This window comes from Plectropomus leopardus, chromosome 11 (assembly GCF_008729295.1).
Source record: "Plectropomus leopardus isolate mb chromosome 11, YSFRI_Pleo_2.0, whole genome shotgun sequence".
Classification (NCBI taxonomy): domain Eukaryota; kingdom Metazoa; phylum Chordata; class Actinopteri; order Perciformes; family Serranidae; genus Plectropomus; species Plectropomus leopardus.
The window spans coordinates 29,066,854-29,080,033 of NC_056473.1; the positions used below are offsets into that span (position 1 = coordinate 29,066,854).

The 13,180-nt window shown below is 41.1% G+C and overlaps 1 protein-coding gene across 1 annotated transcript in view; it reads left to right on the forward strand.

Moving 5' to 3' along the window:
* Positions 1-13,180, forward strand: part of tead1a (TEA domain family member 1a) — a 52,231-nt gene that overhangs the window by 17,273 nt on the left and 21,778 nt on the right. Inside the window, exons 2-3 of the mRNA XM_042496097.1 lie at positions 1,591-2,060; positions 12,637-12,701. Of these exons, the coding sequence (XP_042352031.1) occupies positions 1,856-2,060; positions 12,637-12,701 (270 nt within the window). The 5' untranslated portion in view covers positions 1,591-1,855. The remainder of the gene's footprint in view (positions 1-1,590; positions 2,061-12,636; positions 12,702-13,180) is intronic.

The window sequence follows — 13,180 nt, forward strand, 5'->3', positions numbered from 1 at the left end:
TCGTAGGCAGCTGGCAAGCCCCTTCAGTTTCTGATTTTTTTTTTTCTTCCCAAGTCTGTTAGTAGCTGTGTGTAGTAGAGGTCCCAGTCTGTCTGTCCGTCCCTCATTCATTTGCTCCACTTAAGTGCATGTGGATTTGATGTTGGGCTACCACAGCAGTTTAACAAAATAGGCAATTTCCTACATGAAAAGAAGCAATAATTGCCCTCTAGCAGCGGGGATGCAGGCCTACAATGTGTTGTTGAGAACTTAAATCTGCACTAGAAAACATTTTCCTGGTAAAAAATACAGACTTAATATCAGCATGAATCACAGAGTGGGCTCCAAATAAAGGGGAATGGCCCATTTCAATTGTATTTGTCCCTGTTTTCTGAAATGAAATTCTGTGCAGTGATTGCATCTATTTGACACAAGTGGAAATCACAATGGCATAATCTACTATATAGAACAGTAAAACTTTATGCTGTATTTGTGACTAACACTGTTGCAACTTGCATGTTAAAGCCTCATCTGTCAGTAGCCCATTTTACACTGCCTATTCTGGGCGGGAATCTCATGCCGTTATGCCACGTCTTCGTTCTGTATATAAGGTACGATTGCAGAATGGGGGGACAGAGTGGTCTTGCCTTTGAGTGGGAATAGGAGGTTGTAACAGAGCTGTGTAAACAGGACAGCGGGCAGGACGGGATCATTGGACTGGTGTGACATTTTGATGATTTGTTACTAAGCAGCCAATCACAGGAGATTTAAAAAGTAGCTAATAGCACTTATCGGCAACAGGTGTGAGGGTGGTTAGTGTCAGGGTAAGAATGTCAGGGTAAGACAATCATAAGCAGGGTAAGATAGAGTAGGATAGGTCATACATTTGCTGTCCGAGGAAATGCAGTTTGCTAACCAATCATACCTCATCCTGAAACAATATTCAATAGCCAGGAACCACAGAGCTAATAAAGGAGCAACCAATGTGAACAACTTGAAGAGCAACTAATACCCCCATTTTTGGCTTGAATGCCTCCTCCCTGGAATGTGTAAAAAGTCTAATAAAATGGGCAGGGCTAGGAAGGGGCACTAAGATAGCCCAGTCAATCAAGTGTGCCGCCTCTCGATCCACAGCACCTCCCTGCCTCCAATACACATAAAGGACTTGGTGAGTGGGCGGTTGATGGGGTGGTGACAGAGGACTTGGTTTGTGACGAAAGCAGGCTCCTGCTACAATGATAAGCCAATAATGAAAACTCAGTTGCAATTGCCAGGTTTCAACCTTTAGAGGGCAGTCACTGTGCATATGTATACATAATATGTGGAATTTTAATACTTTGTGCTCCAATGTCAAGAGTTTCATCTGAATCAATCAACAACACTTATAAATACACATATTGCTGAACTGAAAATGGTTTTGGGATTTAGTTACTCTTTACAATTATGATATTTTGGGTAAGAGGAAAGGATATGACATGCAACAATGGTCCCAAGGCTGCAATTGAACCTGTGATGATGTGGCATGTTCTGTAACCTCTTGTACCAAGATGCTCTGCTGTGCACAACTTTAATTGTAGCTAATAAAATTCTTTTTTCTTTTATGTATTTCAGGGTTCCTGCTGTCTGACGCTGGATTTGGACCAGTTTGCGGGGTTGTCTCCAGTCCACCTGCCACTTTTGGTATTACTTTTGTTGAAGCAGCAGCTAGCATTAGCATCTAGTTTCTAGTTGTCCTCAGCTGGCTGTCCCCACTGGGAGTTAATCATTGGCATCAGCATTAGTCAGCTTGGGTTTGTTTTAGCTTTTTATCACGTCATCTACTTAGCATCAAACCATTAGCGTTAGTGTTGGTGGCTAGTTACAGTTAGCTGCCAGTATGGAACGCAGTAGCTGGAGCGGCAGTGAGAGTCCAGGGGACGACATGGAAAGACTGAGTGACTCAGGGGGGGATAAGACCATGGATGGGGACCCTGAAGGGGTCTGGAGCCCTGACATCGAGCAAAGCTTCCAGGAGGCCCTGGCCATCTATCCGCCCTGTGGAAGGAGGAAGATTATTCTGTCAGATGAAGGAAAGATGTACGGTGAGTAATGGGAGATGTCGGGTGTAAACTGCTGTGAGAAGCTTTACTTGTGTTGTCAGAAAATACGAAGAAATGAACAAGGCCAAGAGTTTTAGATTTTCATATATACAGTATATCCTTTATTTAACCAGGTAAAAGTCTTAAGTTCATTATTTTATGCGAATAAATGGATTCTAAATTTAAAGATATACTCACAACTTAGTCACGATGTATCACAGCGTCTTTTTGCTGGGTTTGGCCAGACATTATTGCAGTCTGATGGCTTGTTTTGAAGGACCATGTCAACAATGAGATCCTCTTGCTGTTGAAGGATATAGGAGTCCTTCCACCCATAACTGGCAGTTTTGCAAATCTACATGCAGTTATAGACATATAGATGCAGTCAAAACATTAATGGAAATCTGAATACAGTAAAATTTTGACCTTAAAAAAACCCCAAAACAAAAACAGTTGTCTGAGTCACCTGATTATAGTAGACAGGCAGAATCTGCTGAGATTGGTTTATACTCTTTGTCCTGCCTCCATCACTGTCTTTCCATGAACAACAACATGGTTTTATCACAGTTGATGTTACTGCTCTTGTTCTTGGTTTTCCTCCTCCTCTGCCTGGTTGTTTCCACCTATCTTCGATAACAACTTTACTTGTGCACTCTGAACCAGCTTATATGGTTTCATCACATCATTAGCACTAAGTGTTTTCAGTGTAGAGTTGTGTGTAAGCTTTGACACTTGTGCTGTAATTGTCTTCAACTTTTGCCACCTGTAGTTACTGTTATGCATCAAAAGTGCATCGCAGTGCAAAATGTGATTTAGTAAATGAGACTATATATTAAAAAAGAATGAGGTCTACAAATTGTATATAATAGGTAAGAATTGTTTAAGGATCTCAATAAATGGGTTTTAGCCTCTGAGCTTTTGGTTCAGAGAATGGGTTTTAGTGTTTTAGTATTTCATGTAATTGCTTAAATAATGACATCATAAAGCACAATTGTGATGTACTCTGTGTTTAATGTATTTCTGGTTGCTAACATTTCATACAGAAGGACAATCACATTGCATAGCAGAGGACGCTTGTTTGTGTTTTTTGCACCATTTAAAGAATGTGGATAATTTGTGATTGTTCAACACAAATTCACACGGTGTGTTGTGGTTGAATGTGACATCTCTGCACAGTGTTATAAACACATCCAGCGATTGGACGAGCTGTTAAAACGTTCGCTGTGGTGTGTCAGAATGTGAGAATTACTAGGGAGGTGGCTGTGTGTTGGAGGGCTGTCTCACAGGCCCCCGAGTGTCAGAGACACAGGAAAGAAAGATAAACTGTTAAAGAGAGGAAGTAGAAGCGTGCTATAGGTGCATCATGTGTGAGTGCGCATGACACTAGAATGAGCGTGACACTAGAGAAGAGAGTTTGTATTTGTGTGTGTGTGAACTAATAGAGTGATGAACAGATGGTCCTCTGGCTGCCACCAGCTGTGCCTCCCTCCCCTCTCTCTTTCTGTCGTTTCTCTCTCTCTCTTTGTATGCAGAGTGCGATTTAGTGATTTCTTTATGATTCCTCCAGAGTTTTAGGCTTCTGAGTATTAAATTAGAACCCAGATATTTGTTGCTTTTTCCCTGTTGATAAAGTCTTGCCTCTGGACTTTGATGGATTTACACACACACCAGATGAACAAAAGTTTTTGGACACTTGAAGATTTCAACCATATGTGTTTGTTTCAAACATTTTCCATTCAGCCACGGTTGTATTAGTGAGGTCAGGCGCTGACGCCGTCTGTGTTGGCTCACAGTCAGCTCTTCAGTTCATCGTAAAGGCATTCGATTGGGTTGAAATCAGGGGTCTGTGCAGTGGAGTAATCATAGTTTTGTATTTTTTCATTTAGTTATTTATTTTGTTAATTAAATTCAGGTAGTTTCCAGAATGGGTTTGCTCATTTCAGTTTAGTTTTTATTGTTTAAAAACGGTGTTGTTTTAGTTTAGTTTTAGTTTTTTCTTCTAACATTAGGGGTTTTTGTCAGTTCACAACAGGTATTACGATACAGACACAGAACATTGTGAAGGCAGTTGACATTCAGTCATGTAGACATCCCAGTCTCAATAACCATATGAGCAGTGCCTCCTCATGTTTTTCTAAATCAAAAACTAAAGCAATTTCTTCAATATTTTAATTTTTTGCAGTTCAGTCAGTTTTGTAAGTAAACACTATTTTTCTTTTTTCAAAAGTCTAGTTTTTATTGTTTCAGTTCAGTTTATTTTCTGGTGCATCACGTTACTGAGTTAGCACTTATATGCTAGGCTGCTGAATCTTCATCTTTCTAACGAGTTTATGCTGCTAAATCAGTGTGACATCCTGGATATATCCTTTAAATGCATAATGTTTACTCCTCTGTCTCCTTCTCTCTGAAAACACTTTTTTCTCCTGAAAAAATTAGATATTTCTTCAGGGTGTGCAGTCAGTGACAGTGTGCTCCACACATGCTCCAACAGCTTGAAGGAGTAGCAGTGGTTTACAGCAAAGGGGCAGAGATTAGTGCAGGTTCATTTGAGTTGGACAGAAGCCCCTTTTACACAGAGATTTCATAATACTGCCTTAAAGAAGATCTGCCATTATGCCGGCTTTGCTTTTTAAATTTTTTTTTTTTCCACAATGAACCAAACAAGGTTTGGTGGGACTTTAGATAGCATGTTGGTGTTCTGGAAGCAAAAGAGGCTTGACGTGTAAAAGCCCAGACGCACCAAACTATCAACAAAGAACTAGTGGCGATGAAAGCCGATTGCAGTGACGCCTCGTTTCCTCTGTCACTCAGCCAAAAAGTTGCTCATGAACACACTGCAAAGACTAAAACAAATGCCCAACGTGCATGTATGTTCTGCACCTGCGTGTGAGGAAATAACTCCATACCAGCAGATGGCAGCCGTCTGCAAACTGGAAGACCTTTATGACACTAGTTAGCCAATAAACACATCAACACCATCCAATGTTGAAAGAACTAAGAATATTTAGTGAGCAATAACACAAACCACCAGGAAACGTTTCTGCTGAGGAGCTCAATGGCTAAAGAAAAACAATCTTACCTTTTAAAACAGGTTTGTGTCGATCTCAAACCCTCTAGGCTTTGGTCATTTGTTTACTCTCCTCACTTCAGTTTCTCTTCTCGTGCACTGAGCTGAACTGCATATCAGAGTGATTTCACTCACTGATGGGCTCCACTCCCTCTGATGCTGATTTAATGCACTGAATCTGCTGAAAACAGCCAATAAGGGCATGTGAGGGCCAAAGATGTGGGTAACACCTCGCACACAAGGGTGGCCAGAGCTCACTGACTGCCCACCTGTCAGCTTGGTGTGTCAGGGCCTTAACACAAGCGTCTAATGTAAGCATGCATGTAGCGTCATGCCAGCTGTCACTTTTACAAAGATGCAGATTCAGCTTTGTTATCACCTCTGCTACTGCCGTTATGGTCGAGCAACTCTGTACTACCAGTCCATGTTATTGGCTTTTATACAGAATGGTGAGGTAGAATAACCCAGCAGCATTTCTGCCTTGAACAAGCAGTGTAAAAAGGGCTACTGTCTGTTTTCAGAGGATGAAAGGAGAAATGGCAAGAAGGGATGAGCAGCGTTTGACATAGAGATGGTTTAATTGTTATAAGAACAAGCCAGAGTCATGAATAGCATCTAGTTTGTTCTTATTTTTGGCTCCTGATGCTCACAAAATAGGACAAGCTCACATTTTTATACGTGCATGTTTTTAACTTGACTTTTTGAGAAACTAGAGGCCTTATTGATTTTTTTTTGCAAGAAATAAAGCAGAATTTAGTTTTTGTACAAATGCAAAAGCAACATAGTGAATGCACATAACCTTGGGGTTATCAAAAGTAGTTTTTTTTCTCTATTCAAAGAAAACCCAAGTGTTATTAGTGGTGGTTTTGTGGTTTCCTTGAGCATTACATTAATGGAAAAATGAGTGGCAGGTGAGTATTCCAACAGATAAGAAAGAGGTGATATCTGATGGTGGGGAAGCTACGTGTGTGGGTCTAAAATACCCCCCACTGGCTGCAGGAAAAATGACTGAAATTGAAAAGAAATGTGCAAAAGTGGTGAAGTTAGTGGGAGAGAAGTGTTGACACATCATAAATGGATGTGTATAAAAGGGAGAAAGAATAAAAAGGTGAATAATGGCGCTATTATCCTTAGCAAAGGTATAGCAGAGGTACAATGTAATGGGCAGTGGCTTTGTCCCCTACAGAAACATTGTATGGATCTACTGGATGGATATGAAAGTAATTTAATTAGTATTGACCCTTGTGTGTCTCTTAAGCTGTGGATCAGGGACATGTTCATAACAGATGTATTACAGAGGGCTGTAACATACTGTGAATAGTAATGGGGAAGTGTAGGCTGCAACAGTGACACGGGTCACAGAAATCTCCAAACATCTTCAGTACAGCCTTATTAAAATATTTTATCCAGTGTTGTCATATTGTATGAAACATGCCTATATTCCCTTTCAATGAAATGTAATTTATTTTCCTCTGACTGGACGAGTTGCCTCACATCTTTCATCAGGGCTGAGAGGTGAAACAGTTGCCTGGATACACTACAAACCCAGCAACATTAGCATTTATTTGAGAGTTTTTTGCAAGTTTCGTGAAGTCATATTAAGTCTAATATTCACTTCTCTGTCACCTCTAATTTGGGCTCCGCAAACGACAAAGAGAAACACCCGTCTCTTTAGCTCCAGTATGCTTCACTAGAGTTGCTAACTTAGCTGTCTGCTGCTCCTAGAAACAGACAAAAGTGTGAACTCAAAGTCACATTTCTCGGACTTCAGATGACTTCACATATGCAGCCAATGTGTCTGCAAACTTAGCTGATCTTTAATGTGAGGTAATGTCACCACCTGTTGCAGGTGACGTCATCGGGCAGCAAACATGTCTAAACAGGTTCGGTAATTGTTTAAAGAAACTGGCATCTTGTTTGCCGTGAATGAAAGATGAACTGTGTGGTTATCAGGAGCACTGATGTTTCTTTCTATTGTACCTGAAAAGACAATAAAACAGTGCCACCTAGAGAAACACTAATTATTGTAATTGAGCTTCTTACTGCTGAATGCTGTATGTTTGGTCTGTGGAAGGTGCACCACTGTACGAGATGGAGACCCAACAAATGCAACTTGCAACTTAAAAACACTTAAATTGTCCGGTGTTGTGTAACAAGCACAAACTGATTCTCCGTGTTAGTGAAGCCAGGCTGTGGGCCAGAGTTCGGCCCCTGTGGTCTATGAGGTCTTCCCAGGGTACACAACAATACACACTACTTCTCTGCAGCCTTGTTAGCGAGCGCGGTCAACAAGGCTTTGAACTTACTCTGAAAGGAGTTTTCGAGCTGTTCCATAAAGCAGCTGAGCTCTTAATCACTCTGCTAACTGAGCGTGGGGAGCTACAGTAAACTAATGCAGGAGTTCTTCTTTGGATGACCTGAAAAGAAAATGTTTTCAAGTCCAAAAAATGTACGGGAAGCTTGAGAGCTTTTTACTTTGTGTACTTTTTCCTCACAGGTACTTCTGTGCTTTCTCAGTGCCAAGTGACAAATCAGTCAACATTTTGTTTTAGTGTGGTGTTTGCATGGTTGCATTTCAGTCACTTTATTTGACTTTTGGATTTGTTCTCCCCTTATTTGGACTTTATATTCACTTCACCTTACTTGATTGTATAATATTACCACAAGTCTGCCTTCTGTTTTTGTTTGTTTGTTTGTGGTTAAAAATCACATAGCGGACCTGTGAATTATGTGTTTTTCAATTGCGTCTGCTCCCTTAATATCTGCCTGCACACAGAGCAGCTTCAGCCTGGAGATAGATGGGGGGGGCGATGTGTGGCTGCTTCTGTTCGTCACGGTTAATGACCATCTGACTTTGGCCTTGAAGTCTTTCACTGGGCAAGTGGAGAGAGAAAGAGAGAGATGGAGGGAGAGGAAGAGGGAGGGAGCAGAAGGGAAGCCCATTCACTACAAGGAGGGGAGAAAGGGAGCAGCCAGAACAGAGGATGGATGGATGGACGGAGCAAGTGTGTGTGTGTGTGTGTGTGTGTGTGTGTGTGTGTGTGTGTGTGTGTGTGTGTGTGTGTGTGTGTGTGTGTGTGTGTGTGTGTGTGTGTGTGTGTGTGTGTGTGTGTGTGTGCTGGAGAGTTTTTGAGAAAGAGGGAGGGCGAGGGATGTGTGCCGCAGGGTTAGTGAAGGATGATAATTCACCGTTAAGCCTCCTAGAAAGACCAGCTGGCCCCTCTGGAGTCAGATGTCAGCCTCAGCAGCCAGGACTCTTTGTGTGTGTGTCTTTGTGTGTGTGTGTGTGTGTGTGTGTGTTGGCACTCATGCATGTATATACATGTGTTTGTGTGTGTGTGTGTGTTTTTGCGCGTGTGCTGTCGTCAGTCGCAGCTTTTGACTGCTAGAAGGAAAACACCTGCATGGGGAGCTGTAGATGTTATCAGTCTAAGCTCCCTATCTCAGTGAGAATGGGATTGGTCAGAACACACACATACACACACACACACAGACTCACACACACATATGCACATATACACATGCACACACACCATCTGCTAGTTAGTTAGGGCTATTGTTGCGTGCCATTTGGGTAGTGAGTAGAGAGGTTTGGCTTTGTGCTGATCTTGACCATCAGTTGGCCAGCTGGCCTGACTTTGGTTTTCCACTTGGTCGGAACAGAAAACACAACAGGAGACAAACCAAACTATGCTTGTTAGCAAATTAAATAACAGACAAATTACATAGTTCCATAAAATATTTAAAGCTAACTGTCATATATGAGTTTGGGTGGCTCTAAAGTTGCAATCTGGTCAGATTTTGGAGGCCACTGCAGTGCAACATTATCAAGTAATATGTACAAGGGACTGTTCATTATTTATGAGTGGGCAGGGAGTGGTGCAAAAAGAGACAATATGAGTGGATAAAAACTAAATAGCAGATGATGTAAGTACAGTGATTTTAAAATGAGATAAAATCAGCCTAGAATCAGTGCAGACATCGTTGGTAAATAAATCACTTTTTAACATTACACCTAAATGTGTGATATGACGGGGAATTGATTGTGGCACTGTTTTCCATTGATGAGGCACGTTTTCTTGGAAAAATCTCCAAAATCTAACCATTTATCACAGGAAGAAACTGTGACCTGTAGTACGTAAAGCACGTAAGATTGAATGGCGGAGTAAGTATCGCGAGAATCGGAGGGAGGTGAGCTCGAACATGGCGGCGCCCGGTGTAAACAGAAAGAGCAGCTCGGAGTGTAAAACGTTAAACTTCATCTACAAAAACTGCATTTTCCCTTTTTTTCCACCCGCGTTTCACACGAAACGGATTGATGCCACAGTGGAGGATTTATCGGACTTGGTAGCTTTCGTTGACCGGTACTACTACCAGCAGCACAACGTGCAAACCGACGCCGCCAAAAGGAAAAACGAGATTGATCCACAGACACAGACGACTAGCAGACAACCGAAATCGAGGTCAGTGATCTTTCCAGTATCAATAAATAAACTCGACCTTCTCATCTCACTACACGAAAAAATAACAAAATCACGCCTGGAAATCGCATCACATCTTTTCGTCATTGAAAACGTTAACAGCGCAAACTGTCCTGGACCTACAAACCCGAAGCAGAGACAAAAAATAAAGTAATAAAGTAAAATTAAAATTTAAAGTAGTAACTAATTACGGTCTCAAAGGACGATTTCCACGAAAAATAAACGAACGCCGATAAATCCCGATCCTGAAGCCGGAAAAATAACGACCGAGTTTACCGGTGATAGACAAACTTTACACAGATGGACAACTCATCCGAAACTCAAAGTAAGCTTCATGGCTATTCTAAATGTAGAAACGGTGTAAAAAAAGAGCTATAATGAACCTCCCAACACCCTCTGCTCTTCTTTTTGATTTCCGGTTTTTCTATTTTCTGTTTACACGTTTCCTCTCGTGTCCTCTCATCCCTCGCCCATGCGCGAGTACACCCAATCTTTTTCAACTTTTCAACTTTAAACTTTCAACTTTATTGTCCCCTAAGGGAGATTTGTTTTGCAGCCAGGTAAAACAAAACAAAGAATAAATAATGACAAACAAAACAAAGACTAAATAATGACATACATAATCTAACTGTCGCACCACTTACATGTGTAGCTACACATACACACGCACTCTCACACACACACACACACACGCACACACCATCTTTCGTCATCACACAATCTCACCGTCATCCTGTGTCTTTGCAGTTATGTATCACTTGACAAAAAAAGTGTTACGCTGTCCAAAACACACACACACACACACACACACATGTTTACTCCAAGAAATTAATTAATCACAATTAGAATTGCATAACCTCAAATCTCTGCAATTAAATCAATTATTCTCTTCAAGTTATAATAGTGAACAGAGAGGTGTCTCTGTTTTAATACACAAAAAGATCCCCCTAATACACCATGCAGACCCCGACCTATCACAAATCCAGTCTTTCTTTAATAACCTGAATTTACCCAAATTATCTAAACGAAAAGCAGACATCCTTTATGCGCCACTATCATCAGATGAACTTCACACAGCCCTACTCCAAATCACCCGGACAGGATGGCCTCCCTCCCAAATTCTGGAAACACATTTGGCACATATTATCCCCACAATTTTACTAACAAACAACAGAAATACAAAAAACACAAATCCCTTCACACATCAATACATCCGTTAGAAACAGTCATCTCCACTTTAAAACAACGATCAGACAGGCTTCATTAAAAAAGACATGCTGTGTACGGATTATACGGTAATGTACGGAGATTATTTAATATCATTAACCTCTCACAACAAATTAATAATAACAATCATTTTATCATTACATGCAGAAAAAGCATTTGACCAAGTTAACTGGACTTTCCTATTCAACACATTTCACAAATTCGGTTTCGGGGAGTCGTTCATTCACTGGATGAGAACACCTCACCTAAAGCCACAGTCACCACAAAATGGGATCACATCAGACAGTTTCACACTTCACCGGGGCGCCAGGCAAGGAAGCCCACTCTCCGTCATTATTTGCCATCTTCATAGAAGCTTTACTGCAGATACACATCAAAACCAAAAACATTAAAGGAGCTCATAGCCGGGGGCTACTACCCTCTATCTATAAAGAAAAAGAGCGAAATTTAAAGATCTGAAATATGAATATAGTCAAAGGAAACAATTGCTCCGCACTGGACAGATTCCCTCCTAAATGGTCTGGAAGTGGTCCAAAGCAGGACAAGCACCTGCAGTGGGCCAGCACCCTCCTCGGGGCCTGGGAGCGGCCTTTTAAATTGGAAACGTGACCTAAATAATTACAAAACAAACAAACACAACCAGTATTTAAGAAGGGAAAGAAGGGAAAAAAAAGAGAGACAGAGTTTGTAGGGTGCCCTTCGCAGCCCCCCCCCCCCCCAATTTTTGTTATTGTTTATTAGAATTTTTGCCCACAAACAACCTCTCCAGAATCAACCACAGACACATATCACTCCCTCACATACAAACATCGAAACATACACACACACACACACACACACACACACAGCTAAAATAATCTAATATATAATCTCTATTGGACTCCTGCCAATACACATTACACATCTGCTTCATCTCATTATACATGTTGTATCTGTGTATGTATCTTTGTATCACCCTCTCTATATGTCACTCCTCTTCATTATTTCACCAATTAAAAAAAAGAAAAAAGAAAAAGTAACTGGGAACTGTGGTTAATCCCAGTTACTCACATACAAATAATTGTAGCTCCATGGAGGGTTATGATATAAAAAAATAAACCCAAATTCTCACCCCCACTCTGATAAACAAAGTACAGCCCCTTGAACACGCTTCTCTGTCACTGTTTTTCTGGATAATAATAAAAACTTTATTTATATAGCACCTTTAAAAACAGTTGTTTACAAAGTGCTTTGACAGACAAAGCTGGATGTAACGCTGTGGTTTTCTGCTCCTTTTCTCTCTCTGTCTCCCTCTCCCTCACTAATCTATACTAGCCAGGTCATGCTGAGTCTGCTGTGCTCGCTATTGAATGGGCTGAATTGTGTGTATGTGTGTCTGCGTGTGTGCGCATATGTGCACACACACACATAGAGCAAGCATGGGTACAGCTGGCCTGCTGGTTCCTTTAATCAGGGGACGGCCGGTCTGCATGAATACCTGTATTGTTGGTTCATGTGTATTCAGGGCGGTGGCGTGTGTGATTGTGTGTTTGTTAGTGTGTGTGTGTATGTGTGGAGGGCTCAACAGGGGTACCAGTGATTACAGCGCGACTATGTGAAACCGCACGTCACAGGGTCGCTGGGTCAACAGCTCTAAATCAGGCACTAAGTTGTTTGTCAGGGTCATATGATTTCTGCTTGTGATTGTCTGTGTGAAAGAAAGACAGTTCAAATGGGGTTTTGTGTGTGTGTGTGTGTGTGTGTGTGTGTGTGTGTGTGTGTGTGTGAATGTTTCACAGTATGTTCTGTGTCTTTTTCCTTCCAGGTCGAAATGAGCTGATAGCCAGATACATCAAGCTCCGAACAGGCAAGACGCGGACAAGGAAACAGGTAATAATGGGAGTGTGCACTAAATCAAATCATGCTGTCTACGGTTTGTATCACAGCATATCACATTAGACGGACATAACGAGGGAAATGGTGCTAAATGCACCGATGAAAAGAGCGGTCTTACAGCTGAACAGCTGAACAATCATCAGTGGTTAAGTTTGGGCAAAGAATAACAGCAATTTAAATCTGTACATTGCAATATTTTATATGTCTATTTTCTACATTAGGAGAAAGTGTGAGGAAGTGGTCATACTTAATGATTGAACCAAATTGCCAAAATAATAACAAAACCACAGATTTGTTACTTTTATATGTTATTATTTAGTACGTATATTGAAACTTACAGTACGTTGAACCAGTGCAGTGATTAATGTGTGGTTAGGTTTAGGCAAAAAAACTACTTGGATTATGGATAAGAAAGCATAATGTTTTGTTGCAAAATACCTGATTTTGGTTACATGGTCCCAGCTTTAAACAAG